This window comes from Myotis daubentonii, chromosome 3 (genome assembly GCF_963259705.1).
Source record: "Myotis daubentonii chromosome 3, mMyoDau2.1, whole genome shotgun sequence".
NCBI lineage: Eukaryota > Metazoa > Chordata > Mammalia > Chiroptera > Vespertilionidae > Myotis > Myotis daubentonii.
This window is the reverse complement of record NC_081842.1, coordinates 162846318-162867617: the sequence shown is the minus strand read 5'-3', so window position 1 is coordinate 162867617 and position 21300 is coordinate 162846318. Positions and strand designations below refer to the sequence as shown.

Below are 21300 nucleotides of genomic sequence, written 5' to 3'. Positions count from 1 at the left end.
GCTTTAATATATTCTATCTGGTTTTCAATTAATTGTAAATGTTGAGAGTAATACAAATGGGGATGAAAAGGGGAAGTAAACGAGGAAAAGGGAACTGAATTAGTATTTGTTATTCCCTATCAAAGAAGGCCTACCACCTCTCCAAGAATCAGACTTGCTAGAAAAAGATAACTATTTAAACCAGATTTTTGGTTATTTTAAGTTTTTAAAACACATCAGTTGCTTTCCATCTTCAGAGAGATAGGCTTCAGTCTCACCCTAACCAGGCATTCTACAAAAGAACAAAGGCCAGCCTCAGTATTTGAACTGAGAAAAAGAGTCACATTGCAGATATTTTTCACAGTACAGGTTTGTTGGGGTTCTTTTAAATTTCAACTACATGACAAATTCTGAAATTATTATCTGAAAATATTTGATATTGTAATTAAATGGATTTAGATTATTACCTGGACATTGTTTTCTTGTGTTTGGTGAACCGGTCTTATGTGAGACAATGAAGGCTGAGTTCCTAATTTCCTATCCAAAAATACTTCTTTGCTGCAAGCATAACACCATACTCGAAGAGTGGTAAGGTTCACAGTTAAATAATGCTTTGTTTCCTGTATAATTTCATGGGGACAAAGAAGAAGAACCAGAATTAGGTATAGTTGAAAACATTTCAAAAAAGCATAGAAGATAAACTGCTGGCCTTTGATCAGTAACAACATACTCCAAAGAGAAGAGTTAAAGGCGAACACCAAAAATCATTCTTTCGATAAACTGCTGAAGTATTCTGAATAGTAATAATATCTAAGTCTACTTTAGGAGTTATTCTATTGTCATTTTTCAGCACCATTTATTATAAAAATAAAACACAACAGTATAAGACTCTGCTTTGCAGTTAGCATGTAAGCATAATACAAGAAAATAATTGACAATAACACAGTATCTATTCTAGGAGATCAGAATGGCAAAAGAATAAACATGACATTAGTTAAAGCACAAAACAGCTCAAGTAATAGTGAATATATGAACTTAGCCTTTCTCAACTGGGTTTCTGTAAGAGAATTATGCCCTATAGAAAATGATTTGAGCAACTATTTTCTCATTTCTACCAAGATTGGTACACAACACTAACACCCTAGATCAGTGGTTCTCAACCATCCGAATGCTGCAACTCTAATACAGTTCCTCATGTTGTGGTGACCCCCAATTTCATTGTTACAAATTGAACATAATTAAAGCATAGTGACTAATCACAAAAACAATATGTAACTATATATGTGTTTTCCGATGGTCTTAGGTGACCCCGGTGAAAGGGTCGTTCGACCCCCAAAGGGGTCGCGACCCACAGGTTGAGAACCGCTGCTCTAGATGCACAGAAGTAAATTAATTAAGTACAATGATGCCTGAGGGTCTCGGGGTATTCGAGCTTAATTGACTGAGTTGAGGAACCCTAGTTAAGAACAGCTGATGCAGTAGAGATATCAATGTGAAAAAAGACAGTTCATTCTCGAGAAACTTACAGTTTAGAATGGGAGCAAATTTTCAAATTATAACTTCAATTAATAATGTTATATTTGCTTTCCCTCTCCTTCAGGCTTTCTTTAAAAATGCCTTGCATTAAAATTTTCTATATACATACCTGAGAATGTATGGTGCTGTGATCTACTTGTGATTCACCACAGCCAACATATGAACATCTATTCTATAAATAATTATACAAAAAGGAAAATAAAGTATTTTAGAACAAGTGTCACATTACAATAACAGCATTGCAATTACATTTACAATTAAATTTTGATCATTTTTTATCATGTTTTTTAACTTAATGATCAACTGACTTTCCATAGTTATTTTAACTAAAAGATAATAGGCACAAAAGAATAAAACCAGAATATTTCTAAGCTAAAAGTTGTCACCCCTAATAAAAAAACAAGCATAAAATATTTTAGTAATTTACTAAAACTCCGTGAAAAAGCTGTAAATTAAAACCCAAAGTTTGAAGTTTAATTTTTGTCATCAATAATTTCATTTGCCCTGGCCAGGGGCTCAGTTGGTTGGAGCATTGTCCCGTGCACCAAAGAGTTGCAGGTTCCATCCCCAGTCATATGGGAGGCAACTGATCAAAGTATGTATGTATAATTCATTCATTTATTCATTTCTTTTCCCCTCCCCCTAAAATCAATAAAAACATACCCTCAGATGGGGGGGGGCTGGATTAAAAAAATATGTTCATTTATGAAATATTTTAAGTGTCAAAAATACCTTCTAGTTATCCTTATCCAGATATAAAATTTTATAATATCAAACATTTGAGAAGAAACATATATATACCTCCAGGCACGCCCAAAGATTTGGTCCTCTGACTTTACAATCCTGACAAGTACTCTATGAAACAAAAATCACATGGACAACATTATCATTAACATAGACAAACACATACAATTCACTAATAATATCTTATGTAAAAAATCTGGACTCCTAAACACGAGAGTATTATAGTAATTTACAAAAAACACATTAAGGAGAAAGTGAGTATGATTTTTTAAGGAAGGAAAAAAAATAATTTTCTTACATGAGATTTTTGTATTAACTCTTCTTTCGTTATTTCACCAACTGAGTCCAAATGTGAACAATGATTTCGAAAACCTGGCATTTTGTTATAAATTTTCTCCTGTTTCCCGGGGCTTTCCAAATGAGGTAATACCTATGGAAAAAATAACCAAAAGTTCATTTTAAAATGCGAAGATATTAAAATAAAAGATAAAATAAGAAACACACAAGAGTATATTTTCAAATACACCTAGATTACTTTCATAAAGTTAAACACTGAAAATGTCTCTACTAAATATTTTATTAAAATTGATATTCATGAATTCATGTTGTTTGTTTCTCCGTTACTTTTACAGCTTTTTCCCCTTTCTCCCTCTCATTTTACTTTTTACAAATAAATGAAAGGGAAATTTTCAAGTTATTCAATTTAATATTTTTATCCTTTAAAAAAAATGAACACTTATACTGAAATAGAAACTGAAAAGAAAGAAAATTCAAATAGATTCCTTTATTTTCAAACTAGCAGTAGCCCCTTCTGAAAATATATTAGTAAATGAAATTGTCTGATATCCTAGCAATCTACGAAGATAGTCACTTTATACCAAAGTTTTTCAACCTTAGCACCATTGACACTTTGGGCCAAATAATTATTTGTTGTGGGTACTGTCCTGATGTTTTAGCAAGATTTCTGCCAGAACACTCTCACCACCACTCTAAATTTTGATAACCAATATCACTACACAGTGTAAAATTATGTCCTGTAGGAGGCAAAATCGCCCCAAGTTGAGAACCACATTATAATATGACCCTTTCAACAACTGTGAGTGAGGTAGGTACCATTATCTTCATTTGCATCTAAGGCTACAGAGGCAAACCTGACTGAGTTCACCCTGTTAACACTTGGTGAAACTAGGCCTTGAATTCACCTGTATATCTTATGGGTAAAAGCAAGGACTCTGAAGTCAAACCTGAGGATAACAGTAAGAGCAGGATGGCATACCTAACTTATGGGGTTACTGTAAAGATTTAATGAGGTAGTATATGTCATGTGTGAGTGTATGTGGGCATGTGTGTGTATACACAGTACTGCACATACATCCTAAATAATAAAAGGCAAGTGACCGTAACGGCATAATGACCGTAATGACAGATCGACCAGTTGCTATAAGGTGCATTGACCACCTCTTGGTCCCTCCCTCCAGCCCACAGGCTCTGATCACTGGATGGCCAATGGGGAACCACAGGGAACTGGGGTGGGTGGTGGTGGGGCGGGACTGGGGACTGGTGAGCTGGCGGAATGCTGACCTCCTGGTCCCTCCCCCAGCCTGCAGGCCCAGATTGATCGCCTGGCCAACGGAGAACCAGGGTGGGTGGTGGCGGCAGGGCGGGACTAGGGACGGGCAAGCGGGTAGAAGATGGCCCTGATCTCAGGCTAGGCCTAGGGACCCTAGCCAGGCACGATTTCGTGCGCTGGGCCTCTAGTATATTCATAAAATTTTATTGGGCTCTCTGCATCACCTCTTTATACAGTGCTTCTTTAATATGACCAATAAGGTCTGATACTTCTCTCCCCATGAGACCACTAGTTTAAGACTGAGGTAGTTTCCCCAAATAATTATAATTTTCCCAGTATTTTTCAAAAGTTTCCTCAATTTCATTAAAATAAACAGAAGGCAAAGTGTTCTGCAATACCAATCCACTTAATTTCCCCAAGACTTCATAATAACTTATGAGAAAAGAATGATCAGAATACTGGAAGGTCACTAAATTTTATCTATCTCCACTACAAATTTTATAAATTATTGAGTTAAGTGGATATACAGAGTGATTTCCAAATAAGTCTCAAATCTAACTCAGTATTTCTCCATCTTCTTTGGGCTATAAATTCTTAATAATAGGGCTTTTCAGGTCATTAGTTCATCTTTGGGGTTTGAGGATACCAGGGGAAAATTAACTTACCAGGAAAGAATAAAGGTTATAAATATTAATACATTAGTAAAAACATTAAACAAAAACGTTTGATCAAATCAAATCAAATAATGAGTCCAATATTATACTGTTACCTACAAAATACAATAGGAATCATCACTCTGGGGTTAATAGAAAATAAATCATTAAATCATTATTTCTAAACATTACACACACACACACACACACACACACACACACACACACACACACGGCTAAATGATTGACCGACCATCTGACCCAGTGGTTCTCAACCTTCTGGCCCTTTAAATACAGTTCCTCATGTTGTGACCCAACCATAAAATTATTTTCGTTGCTACTTCATAACTGTAATGTTGCTACTGTTATGGATCATAATATAAATATCTGATATGCAGGATGGTCTTAGGTGACCCCTGTCAAAGGGTCATTCGACCACCAGAGGGGTCGCGACCTACAGGTTGAGAACCGCTGATCTGACCAATTGGTAAAATGATGCGCACTGGCAATTTAAAAATAAACGTTGATTTGCGCTTGTGCGATACATGTAAAGCTCTTGCTGCTGCCAATCGCATGTGTGCTTCGATCTGTCATTGTTGATCCTGAATTTAGTTGTTTTTGTTGACATTCAACATGAACCACATCGTGATGTATTCGACTGTCTGACTTACCGACCAGCAGGTACATATGATGTGCACTGGCAATTTAAAAATAAACATTGACTCGTGCATGCGCGATACATATAAAGCTCTTGCTCGTGCCAATCGCACTGTTTTAATTTTATAATACTACTAGTAGCCCATCACGTGATATCACACGCAGTAGGTCGCTTGCCGCTTCCGCGGGAGCCGTCAGGAACCACAGTGCACCACTGGGAGCCACACTGCTTCCATGGGAGCCATGCGGCTTCCGCGGGAGGCAGAAGCAAATGCCAGCACCCACGGGAGCCGGGAGGGCACCGTGTGCTGATTCCGTGGGAGGTGGGCCCACCGTCTCCTCTCCGGGCCTGAGCTTGGACGCAGAGACTGCGGGCCAGCCCCCATGTCCTTGTCCATATTCGCTCCGGCTCTGGGGGACCGGCCCAAGCCGGAGCACGGCGGGTCACTGGCCCCTGTCTCTGTCTCCACTCCAGGCCTCACCTGCGTGTGCAACTTCCCACTGTCCAGTTGTGACCCATTACGGCATGCCGGACTAATTTGCATACTTCCTCTTTATATATATATATACTAGAGGCCCGGTGCATGGATTCGTGCACTGGTAAGAGGCATGGCCTGCGGGAATCAGCCCGTTGTGGGAGTGCACTGACCACCAGGGGGCAGCTCCTGCATTGAGCATCTGCCCCCTGGTGGTCAGTGTGTGTCATAGCGACTGGTCGACCGGTAGTTCTGGTCATATTGCCGTTTGGTTGCTGGGCTTTTTTATATATATATAGGCTAGAGGCCCGGTGCACGGATTCGTGCACTGGTGAGGGGCATGGCCTGCAGGAATCAGTCTGTTGTGGTAGTGCACTGACCACCAGGGGGCAGCTCCTGCATTGACCATCTGCCCCCTGGTGGTCAGTGTGTGTCATAGCGACTGGTCAACTGGTAGTTCTGGTCATATTGCCGTTTGGTCTCTGGGCTTTTATATATATAGATACTAGAGGCCCGGTGCACAAAAATTTGTGCACTCGGGGGGAGGGGGGTCCCTCAGCCCGGCCAGTGCCCTCTTGCAGTCTGGGACCCCTTGGGGGATGACCACCTGCTGGCTTAGGCCTGCTGCCCGTGGGACTGGGTGCCTGGTCAGCTTGGGTGAAGGGCTGATAGCTGTTTGTAGCTGGTCACACCCCCTTCAGGGTGGGGTCCCCACTGGGGGGCCTGGTCAGTCTGGATGAGGGGCTGATGGCTGTTTTCAGGCTGCCCGCCCCCCCTTTAGGGTGGGGGTCCCCACTGGAGTGCCTGGCCAGTCTGGATGAGGGGCTGATGGCTGTTTTCAAGCTGGCCAAGCTGGCGACTGAAGCTCCAAGCCTCTCCTTTTATTCTTTTTTTTTATTCTGGGATTTATTTACCTTCTATAATTGAAACTTTGTTGCTACTCCAGCTCCCAGGCCACAGCCTGCTGAAAGTAGGCATCTGGGGTTTGTTTAGCTTCTATAATTGCAACTTTGTTGCTTAGAGTGGAGCTCAGAGCTGGGCAGCAGCAGGGAGGAAGCTTGGCTTCCTCCATCACTGGAGCAAGCAAGCCTCCTGCTTGCTTCAGCTGCGTGGCTGCCAGCCGCCATCTTGGTTGGGTTAATTTGCATATCCTACTGATTAGCCAATGGGAAGGGTAGCGGAGGTATGGTCAATTACCATGTTTGTCTATTATTAGATTAGATAGATACATAGATATTATATGTACTATTTTGACATGTAATTTTTTGCAGTAATGTAAATACCGCAAGAGTCTTTCTTCTAATTAATTTCCTTTCAATGTGCACAAATCCGTGCACCAGGCCACTAATCATCATATAATCTACACTAATAAAAGATAAAGATGCTAATTGACCATACCATCACTACGCCCATCAGCCAATCAGAAGAGTATGCAAAGTAAGCCAACAAAGATGGCCATTAATTTGCATACTGCAGGCAGGGTGGGACAGCGTCATCCGCCATCTGCCCCACCACCATCCGTGCCTCCCGTGTGCGACCCGGGGTGGCTGGGAGGGACAGCAGCTATCTGCCGCCGGACAGGCCGCCATTCCGGTCTCCTATGTGCGACCCGGGGCAGCCTCCCGTGTGCGACCAGGGGTGGCCGAGTGGGACAGCAGCGATCCGCCGCCCACCCGGCCGCCATCTGGCCCTCCCATGTGCAACCCAGGGCAGCCGGGTGGGACAGCAGCGGAAACAGGAGGAAGCCAGGCGGCGGAGATGGGAGGGAGCAAGGCGTTGGAGAAGGGAGCGAAGCCCGGGCCTCAGGAAGCCCTATTCTTGCAGGAATAGGCCGGAGGAAGCCCTATTCTTACAGGAATCTTCCTGCAACGGGCCTCTAGTATTAAATCAGCCATGACCCAAACATTTAGAGCATGAAGTTAAATTTGAAATAACTGCTAATATTTTTCATTTCTTAATGTTTGGGGGGAGGGTTTGGCAACCTTTCCCACCCACTTCTCACTTCCTTTTGTGGTTAGGTAGCTCTTACCTCTTAGATAATTAACTCCACTGTCAGCCATGATGGAGTAACAAGGAGCAGATTTACTTTCTCACATTAAATAACTAAAAAGCCAGACAAGATACATAAAACAATGGTTTTCAGGTATTGCACTATAATAGGCAGTGTAGGACACTGATCTCTTAGATGATAAAAACAAGGTGACTGTCCCAGCTTACTGGTTGGAGAAAATTTCTAGGCCACAGTACAGGTAGAGAAGTTGAAAATTCAGTGAGGTCAAGGTTGCTAAAAATCACAGCCAAGTAACAGAGAGGAAAGAACTAAACAGAGAGTGAGTGAACTCACAAGATTTATAGAGAGATACCATTGTCTTCATCTGAGTACTGATGAGCATGTGCATGTGATTAAACTACTCTAAGCAGGAGAAAGAACTACTGGAAAGGAATAGGTAGAACAATTCTCAAAGCCAACACAAGTTTTTGTTCCCATTAGCCAGAGTTGAAAGACGTCATAACATACAGTAAATAAAACAGAGCACTTAGAAAGCTCTGCCGTAAAAAGGCTCAAAGCAAGTATTATAGTATCAAACTGTTTCTAAGAAACATAACTGTTTCCAAAACAATGCTGAAAGATATTTAAGGGAATGAAAAAACCTAGCACCTGAATAGGTAAAAATGACAATGTCTGACATCCAATCAAACATTGTAAGACATACAAAGAAGGAAAAACTGACCCACAGTGAGGAGTGGAAAAAGAAACCCAGAAATAACAGATGAGAGAATAAAGGAAGCACATGCTAAGGAAAGACATGGAAGACTTTTTTTAAAAAGCCCAAATCAAGTTTCTAGATGTTTAAAAAGAAACAGTGTCTGAGGTGAAAATCATGTGGATGAGATTAACAGCAGATTAGACAATGCAAAGAATAATGAACTTGACATAGCAAAAGAAACTATTCAAATTGAAACAGAAAGACTGAGAGAATAAGATCATTAGCTGGATGGAAAAGTCCAAATTTGATGAAAACTAAAAATGTACAGATTGATGCAACACAACAAACTTAAAGCATAAGACATGAATATATTGTACCATGGCACATCAAAAACAAGTTGCTTAAAACCAGTTATAAAAACTACATCTTCAAAGCAGCCAAGACAGACCCATAATGTATATTAGAAACAATGCAAACCAGAAGACAATGGAGCAACAGAACTGAAAATACACTGTCAACTTATTTAATTTCCATATCTAGGAAACATCTTTCAAAAACAAAGACAAAATAAAGACTTCTTTAGACATATAAAACCGACAATTTAATACCAACATATCTGCACTATAAAATCTGTATGTTGCTTCAATATTTTTCCATTCTTGTAAAATCATATACAAATAAATGTACAGAGACATATATGGCCTTTTGGTCAATACTACTTTGACATCCATCTATGTCAACTTTTTCACAATGAACCTTCATTTTGTTTTCATATCTTCCATTAAAAACATTCCTGTAGTACTGGATGGTTTGTCTCAGTGGTTGGAGCATCAGCCCGCGAATGGTAATTTCATTTTTTTTAAAATATATTTTTATTGATTTCAGAGAGGTAAGGAGAGGGAGAGAGAAAAACATCAATGATGAGAGAGAATCAATTGGTTGCCTCCTGGATGCCCACCACTGGGGATTGAGCCCACAACCCGGGCATGTGATCTAATGGAGAATTGAACCATGACCTCCTGGTTCATAGGTCGACACAGCCACACCAGTAGGGCGGTAATTCCATTTTTAATTTTTTGAGGAATCGCCATACTATACATGTACATACATACTGCCAGCCATACAGCTGCACCATTTCACATTCCCACTTCAGTATACAAGGGTTCCAATTACTTAGCATCTTCACCAACACTTATTTTTGTTTTATTTTTTTCGTTTCCTGATAAGAGTCATCCTAATGGGTATAAGGTGGTATCACTGTGGTTTCAATTTTCTTTTTCCTAATGATCAATAATACTGAACATCTTTTCATGTGTTTTTGTTAGCCATTTATTTAAATACCTTCTTTTAAGAAATGAATATCCAAGTCCTTGCTGTCTTTTAATGGGACTGTTTGCATTTTTATTGTTGAGTTGTAGAAGTCCTTCATATATTCTGTATATTTAATTCCTTATCATGGGGGAAAGAAGATGGCGGCGATATAGGCAGACGCATCCCAGGTTGTGTCCTGGAGCAAATGGAGTGAGCAGCTGAAACTAGTAACACCCACCCCGAATTGACGAAATTGCTCAGCTGGTGAGACGGTTTGCAGCCGGGAAGGGCAGAACTCCCCTGGAAAGGTAAAAAAAAAAAACACAGGGATTTGGGCAGGAAAGTTTGCCAGACCTCTGAGCCCAGAGGGTCGGAGGGAGACCGCATGGCAGACAGCCGCGTCCCCTGGGACAGGAACAGCCCCTGACGGGGGGAAAGGAGATCGGCGGGATTCCTGGTGCTGCCTGGGGATTTGAGAACTGGGTTCTGTGACCACGGAGGACTGAGCCTAAAGGGGGCAGCCTGAAGAGCTGACCTGACCATGCAGTGCCAGTAAGAGAAGAGCTTACAGAACCTAAGCCTTCCCCGTTTCCGCGGCCGGCGTTTGTTTGTTTGTTCTCACCGAATCCTGTTCATGGGACATTTCAGATACAGACACTCACCTGTGCTGAAGAGAGGGAGAGGGTGCGGAGGAGTGGAATCTGGGGAGAGACTGAGGAGAGAGGGGGGGCCAGGAGAGGTGGCAGCGAATTGAGTGCTGAGACACCCCTGAGCCCAGGACTGGGGCAGCCATTCTCTCCAGAGAGTGAGACTCCTCCCCCCAGCCCCCAGGCAAGGAGCATAGTCACCCAGATTCCACCCTGAACAAGATCAAGGATTAAAATAATCTGATCAGTCCCTGGGAGTTAACAGGGTCTGGCCTATAGAAGGATTTTCAATGCCGTATAGCCTCAGAGGCCAACCCCAGAACACTGCCACCCAGAGGCTGAGCCACAAACTGACTCTTTGCTAAACACAAAATAAGGCAGTCTGAGAAACAAATAAGGCCTGCTTTGAAATAAGGACTGTGGTTTACAACACAGAGGAACAGTGTATCACAGGGAAACTCAACACTCTCCTGAATACCTGGCAGGACTAAAGGCGAGCCAGACTGAAGAATAGAAGAACCGAAGGACCTTCACTACTGCAATTTTTTTTTTTCTTTTTTCACCTTTTAACTAAGAAACCATTTTTTTTTATTTTTTTTATTTTTTTTTCTCCTTTTTTTTTTCTTTCTTCTTTTTCCTGATTTTACCCTTTTAATTACTACCTTCTTATTTTTAACCAGCATTATTACTGCTACCATTTTACCATCTTTTAAAGTGCCATTTTATTTTCTCTTTATTCTATTTTGGGATTAGTGTTCTCCATTCTATTTTCATCGTTATATTATTGGTTATTTCTAGTTTGCATCCATCTACAGGGACCTGTTGCTGGAATTTGCTGGGATTCGTGGCGGTTCTATAGGAGTATTCTCCTCATATAAAAAGTCTCTTCCCCTCTTCCACTTCATTCTCTTTTTTCGCTTTTTTTTTCTTTTCTTTTCTCGCTTTTATTTTTCCCCCTTCTTTTTCCCAATTTCATTTTTGCACTCCCTTTTTGATCCCTACTTTTCTTTTCTTTTTTCTCTTTTATCTTTATCTCTTCCTTCTTCCTTATCCCCTAATTCTCTTTATTCGGGTGGTCACCTTTATTTGGGGTTATTAATATTGTGAATATATTTGTGTTTAGTGCCTGGTACGTGGTGCCTTGTTGTGTTGTTATTTTGAGCCCTTAAATCAATGCAGCAGATCCGAGCAATAGCAGCCTACTGAGCACCACATCCTCGGCTAAGGAACAGCAGCTGTACGTGAAACCGCCCCCCACCAGCCAGAAGAGCCACCACAGCTGTGAACAGCACCCACCAGAGGAGCTGCTGCCAACTGAAGAGCAGCTGCTACCGCAACCGCCCGAAGAGCAACCACAGACCAAGGAGTCACTGCCACCCAGGGAGCAGCCACTGAACGACTCAACGTCTAGATATGTCACTGAGATCAAACATGGGTAGACAAAGAAACCCCCAAAGGAAAGAGAAGGAGGACTCTCCAGAAAAGCAGCTAAGTAATACAGAGGCATGCAACATGACAGAAAAAGAATTCAGAATAAGGGTCCTAGAGTGCATAAACCAGATGGAGGGAAAAATCGACAACCTCTGCAAGAAGCAAGAAGAAACAGATGAAAAAATCAACAACTTAAGTAAGACCCAAGAAGAAATGAAGAGTCATATAGCTGCAATAAAAAACACCATTGAAAGTATCAACAGTAGGCTAGGAGAAGCGGAGGACCGAATTAGTGAATTGAAAGACAAGGAAGCAAAACACACCCAAAATGTACTGCAATTGGAGAGAAAAATTAAAAGACAGGAGGAGAGCCTAAGGGAGCTTTGGGACAACATGAAACGAAACAACATACGAATAATAGGGGTACCAGAACAACAGAAAGATGAACAAGGATTAGAAAACCTATTCGAAGAAATAATATCAGAAAACTTCCCTGAGGTGGGGAAGAAAAAAGTCACACAAGCCCAGAGAGTCCCATACAAGGTGAACCCAAAAAGACCCACACCAAGACACATCATAATTACCATGGCAAATGTTCAGGACAAAGAGAAAATCTTACAGGCTGCAAGAGAGAGACGGAAAGTTACATACAAGGGATCTCCCATTAGATTATCAAATGATTTCTCAACAGAAACACATCAAGCCAGAAAAGAATGGACAGAAATTTACAAAGTGATGCAAAGCAAAGGACTGAAACCAAGAATACTCTATCCAGCAAGGCTATCATTCAAACTTGAAGGGGAAATAAGAAGCTTCACAGACAAAAAAAGGCTAAGGGAGTTTATCACCACCAAGCCAGCAATGCAGGGAATGCTAAAGGGACTGGTATAAAAAGAGGAATTCTTTATCATACATGATTTGCAAATATTTTCTCCCATTCCATAGGTTGCTTTTCATTCCATTGATTGTGTTCTTTCATAAAGAATTGTTTTTAATTTGATATAGTCCAATTTATTTAGTTTTCTGTGCTTTTGGTGTTATATCCAAGAAATCACTATCAAATAATCAATGTCACAAACTTTTCACCATATATTTTCTTCTAAGAGTTTTAGTTCTTACAGTTAGGCCTTTGACTCACTGAGTCAATTTTTTTATTTGGTGTAAGGTAAGGGTCCAACTTTATATTTTTGGCTATACAGTTTGCCCAATACCCTTTGTTGAAAAGACTGCCCCTTCCCTTTAAATGGTCTTGGCACTCCTATCAAAAAACATTTGACTATATACAGGGTGGGGCAAAAGTAGGTTTATAGTTGTTTGTATGGAAAATAATATAATAATTAGTAAATAATAACAAAAATAAACTCTGCTACATGTACTTAACAACTGTAAACCTACTTTAGCCCCACCTTATGCAGGGGTTATTTCTGGGCTCTCTATGCTATTCCATTAGTCTATGTGTCTGTTTTAGTGCCAATACTGCTATTAACTTTCTTACAGTGTCCTTTATCATTAAAAGTTTCATTTTTATAAAATCAAACACATCTCTTATTTTATAATGGCTCTGAATTTCTAATCTTTTATTTAGCTGAAGCTGTAGAATAAACTTAAATACTTTTTTATAGGGCTTTAATCCATCTGGAGTTTGTCTTACGACAGAAACCCAATTTTCTTCCAGATGGGCTGACAATTGTATCAGCACCACTTATTACATAATCTACTCATTTCCCACTGAACGGTAATACTATCTTTACCCTTTATTAAGTTTGAACATAATATATTTCTGTATGCTCCATTTTGCTCTACTAATCTATGACAATACCATAGTAATCTGATTATAAAGTTTATATAGAATATTTTTATAACCATAAAATCTTCACTATTCCTTCTCACAGTTCCCTTGGCTATTCTCTGAATATATGAAAAACATGATCATTTTATCTCCTATTCTCTAATATTAATAAGAATAATTATACTGTTTTAATGCATTTACTAGAACTTCTAAAGCTATTTTCAACATAAAAGTGGCCAAAAGCATCCATGTTTGGGTCTTTGTTTTAGTAGTTTTGCCATTAATGACATCTACTATAATTTTTTTCTATTCCATATATAGGTATATGGAATATATCTATTTGTATTGATTTCAGAAAGGAAGGGAGAAAGATCAATGATGAGAAAGAATCACTGATCACCTACTGGGGGTTGAGCCCACAACCTGGGCATGTGCCCTTACTGGGAATCAAACTGTGACCTCCAGTTTCATAGATAGATGCTCAACCACTGAGCCATGCCAGCTGAGCATTTCCTTCTATTCTTAATTTACCTAGTTTTTTAAATTAGAAATTATCTTAACAAACTTTACCAAATGTCTACTCAGCAGCTACTAATGGCTTACTATTATTCCTTGCTTCATTTGTTGATATAATCTATTATATTAACAAATTTTATACTAATGATCCTTGCATTGGTATAATATTGGGTCAAATGTACTATTAGTCTAACGCTTCATATCTAGATTCTATTGCCTAATACTATATTTAGAAATTTTGTATTTCTATACATAAGTGGGATTAACCTTTTTGAAAAACCCTTTTATCAGGGATAAAAATATGTATGCTTGACAGAATGTACTGAGTAGCTCTGCATATTCTATACCACAGAATAGGGTTTTTTTTCTACATTACATTATCCTATATAATAAAAGCCTAATATGCTAAGTGTCCGACCGTTTGACCAATCGCTATGACGCGCACTGACCACCAAGGGGCAGATGCTCCAACCAGTAGGTTAGCTTGCTGGTGGGGTCTGGCCAATCGGGACTGGACGAGGCAGGCCGGATGTGTCCTGCAGCCCTCCTGTGGTCCCTCCCCTGCCCCAATCGCGCACCGGTGGGGTCCCTCAGCCTGGCCTGTGCCCTTTCACAATCCAGGACCCCTCAGGAGATGTTGGAGAGCCAGTTTTGGCCCAATCCCAGCAGGCCAGGCTGAGGGACCTCACTGGGGCACGAATCTGTGTACCAGGCCTTTACTGTTCTTTATAAATTAAATGAAACAGCTGTGAAACCATCTGCTCAGCTGCCTCTTTCAAGAACAGATCAGCATGGATGGGCCTGGAAAGCATTATGCTAGGCAAAATAAGTCAGTTGGAGAAAGATAAATAGCAAATGATTTCACTCATTTGTGGAATATAATGAACAACAGAAACTGATGAACAAAAACAGATCCAGAGATAGAAAAGCATTGATCAGACCGTCAAATCTCAGAGGGAAGGCAGGAGAGGGTGGGGGTAGAAAGGAGAGATCAACCAAAGGACTCGTATGCATGCACATAAACATTACCAATACACAGACACCAGCAGGGTGAGGACATGAGGGAGGAGGAGGTGGGTTATGGGGGGTTAAGGGCACATATGTAATACCGTAATCAATAAAGAAAAAAAAAGAACAGATCTTTAATCATCTCTTTGCTCCTTTAGTAGGAATAAGTTGGTTCAAGTTTTTCACTTATTGGGTCAATTCCACTAATTTATATTTTGCTATAAAATCATCTTTCCTCTTGATTTTCAATTTTGGCATCATAGCATTGCATGTAATATTCTCAACAAGATTTGCATAAAAATCCTATTAATCACTCATATCTAGGTGTTTACTTACTCATTCCTAAACTTGTATATTTTTACTCCAATTTTTTTACTCTTCTCTTAGAGGTTTATCTAATTCATTGTTCTTTGCCAAGAACCAGCTTTGGGATTTATCCTTTCCACTATTTTTGTTTTGTTTCCAATTTCATTAATTATAGTTTTATCTTTAATCTACATGTCCTACTTGGTTTTGATTTTATTTTCTTAATTCCTAAACATGAGTTCTGAAATATGAGAAGGCTTCCTGAATAATCAACGGAAAACTCACAGGAGAGAACCCTGAAACCCAAGGACCGAAGGTGGAACCGGCATAGAGACTGGTAGGAGGGGCAGAGACGTGACCCACAGAGGGGAACTGAAGTCCCAGAGAGATATCCCAGCCGGTGGTGGAGCGGGGGAAGGTGCCACTGAGACTTCTGGCATCTCATCCCAGAGCTGGGCTTCCCAGCAGAGAGCACCAAACTGAGGAAGGTATCCACATAACATCAAGCTGTGAAAAGCAGTGGGGTGTTGTCTGCCACGGAGTGGCAGCTGAAAGTTCAGGCACCCTCTTAAGGGCCAAGGCACAAACATTCCCTGTGAACAGCACCCACCAGGAGAGCTGCTACCAACTGAGGAGCAGCTGCTACCACAACTGCCCGAGGAGCAACCGCAGTCCGAGGAGCCACTGCCACCCAAGGAGCAGCCACTGAACGACTCAACATCTAGATATGGCAGTACGATCAAACATGGGTAGACAAAGAAACCCCCAAAGGAAAGAAAGGAGGGCTTGCCAGAAAAGCAGCTAAGTGATACAGAGGCATGCAACATGACAGAAAAAGAATTCAGCTTAAGGGTCCTAGAGTGCATAAAACAGATGGAGGAAAAAATCAACAACTTATGCAAGAAGCAAGAAGAAACAGATGAAACAATCAATAAATTATGTAGGAACCAAAAAGAAATGAAGAGTGATATAGCTGCAATAAAAAACACCATTGAAAGTTTCAACAGTAGACTAGAAGAGGAGGACCGAATTAGCGAATTAGAAGACAGGGAAACAAAACACACCCAAACTGAACAGCAATTGGAGAAAAAAATTAAAAGACAGGAGGAGAGCCTAAAGGGAGCTTTGGGACAACATGAAACGAACCAACATACGAATAATAGGGGTGCCAGAACAACAGAAAGATGAACAAGGGTTAGAAAACCTATTTGAAGAAATAATATCAGAAAACTTCCCTGAGGTGGGGAAGAAAAAAAATCACACAAGGACAGAGAGTCCCAAACAAGGTGAACCCAAAAAGACCCACACCAAGACACATCATAATTACCATGGCAAATGTTCAGGACAAAGAGAGAATCTTAAAGGCTGCAAGAGAGAGATTAAAAGTTACATTCAAGGGATCTCCAATTAGATTATCAAATGATTTCTCAACAGAAACACATCAGGCCAGAAAAGAATGGACAGAAATTTACAAAGTGATGCAAAGCAAAGGACTGAATCCAAGAATACTCTATCCAGCAAGGCTATCATTCAAAATTGAAGGGGAAATAAGAAGCTTCACAGACAAAAAAAGCCAGCAATGCAAGAAATGCTAAAGGAACTGGTGTAAAAAGAAGAAATAAAAAGCTCAGGAAGAAAACAGCCACACAAAAAAAGAAATGGCTACAAACAAGTACCCTTGAATAATAACTTTAAACGTAAACGGATTAAATGCTCCAACCAAAAGAAATCGAGTGGCTGAATGGATAAAAAAACATGACCCATACATCTGCTGTCTACAAGAGACCCACCTCAGAAGAAGGGACTCACACAGACTGAAAGTGAAGGGATGGAAAATTATCTTTCAGGCAAATGGAAATGAAAAAAAAAGCTGGGGTAGCAATACTTATATCGGACAAAATAGACCTCAAAGTGAAGGCCATAACAAGAGATAAGGAAGGCCACTTCATAATACTAAAGGGATCAATACAAGAAGATATAACCCTGATAAACATATATGAACCCAATGCAGGAGTACCCAAATACATAAAAAATCTCCTGGAAGATATCAAAGGAGAGATCGACAACAATACAATCATAGTAGGGGACTTTAATACACCACTGACATCACTGGATAAATCCTCTGGACAAACAATCGGCAAAGAAACAGCAATCCTAAATGACTCACTAGATCAGATGGACTTAATTGGCATCTTCAGAACACTTCCCCCCAAAGCCACGGAATATACATTCTTCTCAAGGGCTCACGGAACATCTTCAAAATTAGACCACATAATGCCGAAACCGGTTTGGCTCAGTGGATAGAGCTTCGGCCTGCGACTGAAAGGTCCCAGGTTCGATTCCGGTCAAGGGCATGTACCTGGGTTGCGGGCACATCCCCAGTAGGAGATGTGCAGGAGGCAGCTGATCAATGTTTCTCTCTCATCGATGTTTCTAACTCTCTCTCTCTCTCCCTTCCTCTCTGTAAAAACTCAATAAAATATATATTAAAAAAAAAAAGACCACATATTGGGTCACAAACAAAGCCTCCCCAAATTCAAGAAGATTGAAATCCTACCAAGCATCTTCTCAGATCCCAAGGGCATAATATTAGAAATAAACTACAATAAAAACAACCCAAAATACTCAAACACTTAGAAGCTGAACAGCATGTTATTAAATATTGATTGGGTTACCAATGAGATCAAAGAAGAAATTAAAAACATCCTGGAAACTAATGACAATGAAAACACAACAATCCAAAACCTATGGGACACAATGAAAGCAATCCTGAGAGGGAAGTTTATACCTCTACAGGCCTATCTCAAAAAACAAGAAAAAATGGTAGTAAATCATCTAACTCTACAACTCAAAGAATTAGAAAGACAGCAACAAGAAAACCCCAGAGTGAGCAGAAGGAAGGAGATAATAACAATTAGAGCAGAAATAAATGACATAGAGACCAAAAAAACAATACAGAAAATCAATGAAACCAAGAGCTGGTTCTTTGAAAGGATAAACAAGATTGATGAACCTCTAGCCAGGCTCACCAAGAAGCAAGAGAGAGGACCCAAATAAACAAAATCAGAAATGATAGAGGCAAAATAACAACAGACCCCACAGAAATATAATGATTGTCAAACAATACTATGGACAACTCTACTCCAACAAACTAGACAACCTGGAGGAAATGGACATATTCCTAGAAAAATACAACATTCCAAAACTCAATCAGGAAGAATCTAAAAGTCTCAACAAGCCAATTACCATGGAAGAAATTGAAGCAGTCATCAAAAAGCTTCCAGCAAACAAAAGACCAGGACCAGACGGCTTCACAGGGGAGTTTCAACAAACATTCAAGGAAGAACTAAAACCTATCCTCCTCAGGCTACTACAAAAAATTCAAGAGGAAGGAACACTTCCAAGCTCATTCTATGAAGCCAGCATCACCCTAATACCAAAACCAGGTAAAGACAACACAATGAAAGAGAATTACAGGCCAATATCCCTCATGAACACAGATGCCAAAATCCTCAACAAAACCCTAGCAAATCGGATCCAGCAGTACATCAGAAAGATCATACACCATGACCAAGTAGGATTTATCCCAGGGATGCAAGGATGGTACAATATCCGCAAATCAATAAACATGATTCATCACATAAACAAATTGAAAGAAAAAAAACCACATAGTCATATCATTTGATGCAGAAAAAGCATTTGACAAAATCCAACACCCATTTTTGATAAAAACTCTCAGCAAGGTGGGAATAGAAGGACCATACCTCAACGTATTAAAAGCCATATATGACAAACCCACAGCCAACATCATACTCAATGGACAAAAACTAACACCATTTCCCCTAAGAACAGGAACAACACAGGGATGCCCACTCTCACCACTCCTATTCGATATAGTACTGGAAGTATTAGCCATTGCAATTAGACAAGAAGAAGAAATAAAAGGCATTCAAATTGGAAAAGAAGTAAAACTGTCCTTATTTGCAGATGACATGATATTATACATAAAAAACCCTAAAGACTCCATCAAAAAACTATTAGACTTAATAAATGAATTTGGCAATGTAGCAGGATACAAAATTAACGCCAAGAAATCTGAGGCATTTCTATACACCAATAGTGAACTTACAGAAAGAGAGACTAAAAAAACAATCCCATTTACCATCGCACCAAAAAAATTAAGATACCTAGGAATAAACTTAACTAAGGAGGTAAAAGACGTCTACTCAGAAAACTACAGGATGTTGAAAAAAGAGATAGAGGAAGACATAAACAGATGGAAGAACATACCATGTTCTTGGATTGGTAGACTCAACATCATTAAAATGTCCATACTGCCCAAAGCAATCTATAAATTCAACACACTTCCCTTTAAAATACCAATGGCATATTTCACAGGCCTAGAACGAACTCTCCAAAAATTCATCTGGAACAAAAAAAGACCCCGAATAGCTGCAGTGATCCTGAGAAAGAACAAAGTAGGTGGGATCTCAATACCAGATATCAAGCTGTATTACAAAGCCACTGTTCTCAAAAATGCCTGGTACTGGCACAAGAACAGACAGACATATAGATCAATGGAATAGAATAGAGAGCCCAGAAATCGGCCCGAACCAATATGCTCAATTAATATTTGACAAAGGAGGCAAGAACAAACAATGGAGTCAAGATAGTCTTTTCAATAAATGGTGTTGGGAAAATTGGACGGATACATACAAGAAAATGAAGCTAGACCACCAACTTACACCATACACAAAAATAAACTCAAAATGGATAAAGGACTTAAATGTACGACGGGAAATCATAAAAATACTAGAAGAATCCAAAGGCAACAAAATCTCAGACATATGCCGAAGCAATTTCTTCACTGATACAGCTCCTAGGGCATTGGAAACTAAAGAGAAAATAAACAAATGGGACTACATCAAAATAAAAAGCTTCTGCACAGCAAAAGAAACCATCACAACAAAACAAGAAAGCCCACTGCGTGGGAAAACATATTTGCCAATGTTGTATCTGATAAGGGCCTAATCTCCAAAATTTATAGGGAGCTCATACAACTTAACAAAAGGGAGATAAACAATCCAATCAAAAAATGGGCAAAGGACCTAAATAGACACCTTTCAAAAGAGGACATTCAGCCCTGGCCGGTTTGGCTCAGTGGATAGAGCGTCGGCCTGCAGACTGAAAGGTCCCAGGTTCGATTCCGGCCAAGGGCATGTACCTTGGTTGCGGGCACATCCCCAGTAGGAGGTGTGCAAGAGGCAGCTGATCGATGTTTCTCTCTCATCGATGTTTCTGGCTCTCTATCCCTCTCTCTTCCTCTCTGTGAAAAATCAATAAAATATTTTTTTTTTAAAAAAAGAGGACACTCAGAAAGCCAAGAGACATATGAAAACTTGCTCAAGCTGAAACCGATTTGGCTCAGTGGATACAGCGTCGGCCTGCGGACTGAAAGGTCCCAGGTTCGATTCCGGTCAAGGGCATGTACCTGGGTTGCAGGCATATCCCCAGTAGGAGATGTGCAGGAGGCAGCTGATCGATGTTTCTCTCTCATCGATGTTTCTAACTCTCTATCTCTCTCCCTTCCTCTCTGTAAAAAATCAATAAAATATATTAAAAAAAAAAAAAAGAAAGAAAACTTGCTCAAAGTCACTAATCATTCGAGAGATGCAAATCAAAACAACAATGAGGTACCATCTCACACCTGTCAGAATGGCTATCATCAACAAATCCACAAACAATAAGTGCTGGAAAGGATGTGGAGAAAAAGGAACACTCTTGCACTGCTGGTGGGAATGCAGACTGGTGCAGCCACTATGGAAGACAGTATGGAGTCGCCTCAAAAAACTAAAAATGGAACTCCCATTTGACCCTGTGATCTCACTTCTAGGCATATATCCCAAGAAACCAGAAACACCAATCAGAAAGGATATATGCACCCCTATGTTCATAGCAGCACAATTCAC

The 21300-nt window shown here is 40.1% G+C and overlaps 1 protein-coding gene across 3 annotated transcripts in view; it reads right to left on the bottom strand.

Annotated features, from left to right (window-relative positions):
- USP33 (ubiquitin specific peptidase 33) overlaps positions 1–21300 on the bottom strand; it is a 68216-nt gene that overhangs the window by 43524 nt on the left and 3392 nt on the right. For 2 of the 3 annotated variants that reach the window (XM_059689140.1, XM_059689141.1), the window contains exons 2-5: positions 2558–2689; positions 2317–2370; positions 1625–1687; positions 447–599 (exon numbers count right to left, since the gene is read on the bottom strand). In XM_059689140.1, the coding sequence (XP_059545123.1) occupies positions 447–599; positions 1625–1687; positions 2317–2370; positions 2558–2689 (402 nt within the window). Of the gene's footprint in view, positions 1–446; positions 600–1624; positions 1688–2316; positions 2371–2557; positions 2690–21300 lie in introns of those variants that run through there. The other variant, XM_059689142.1, reaches the window with a different exon arrangement.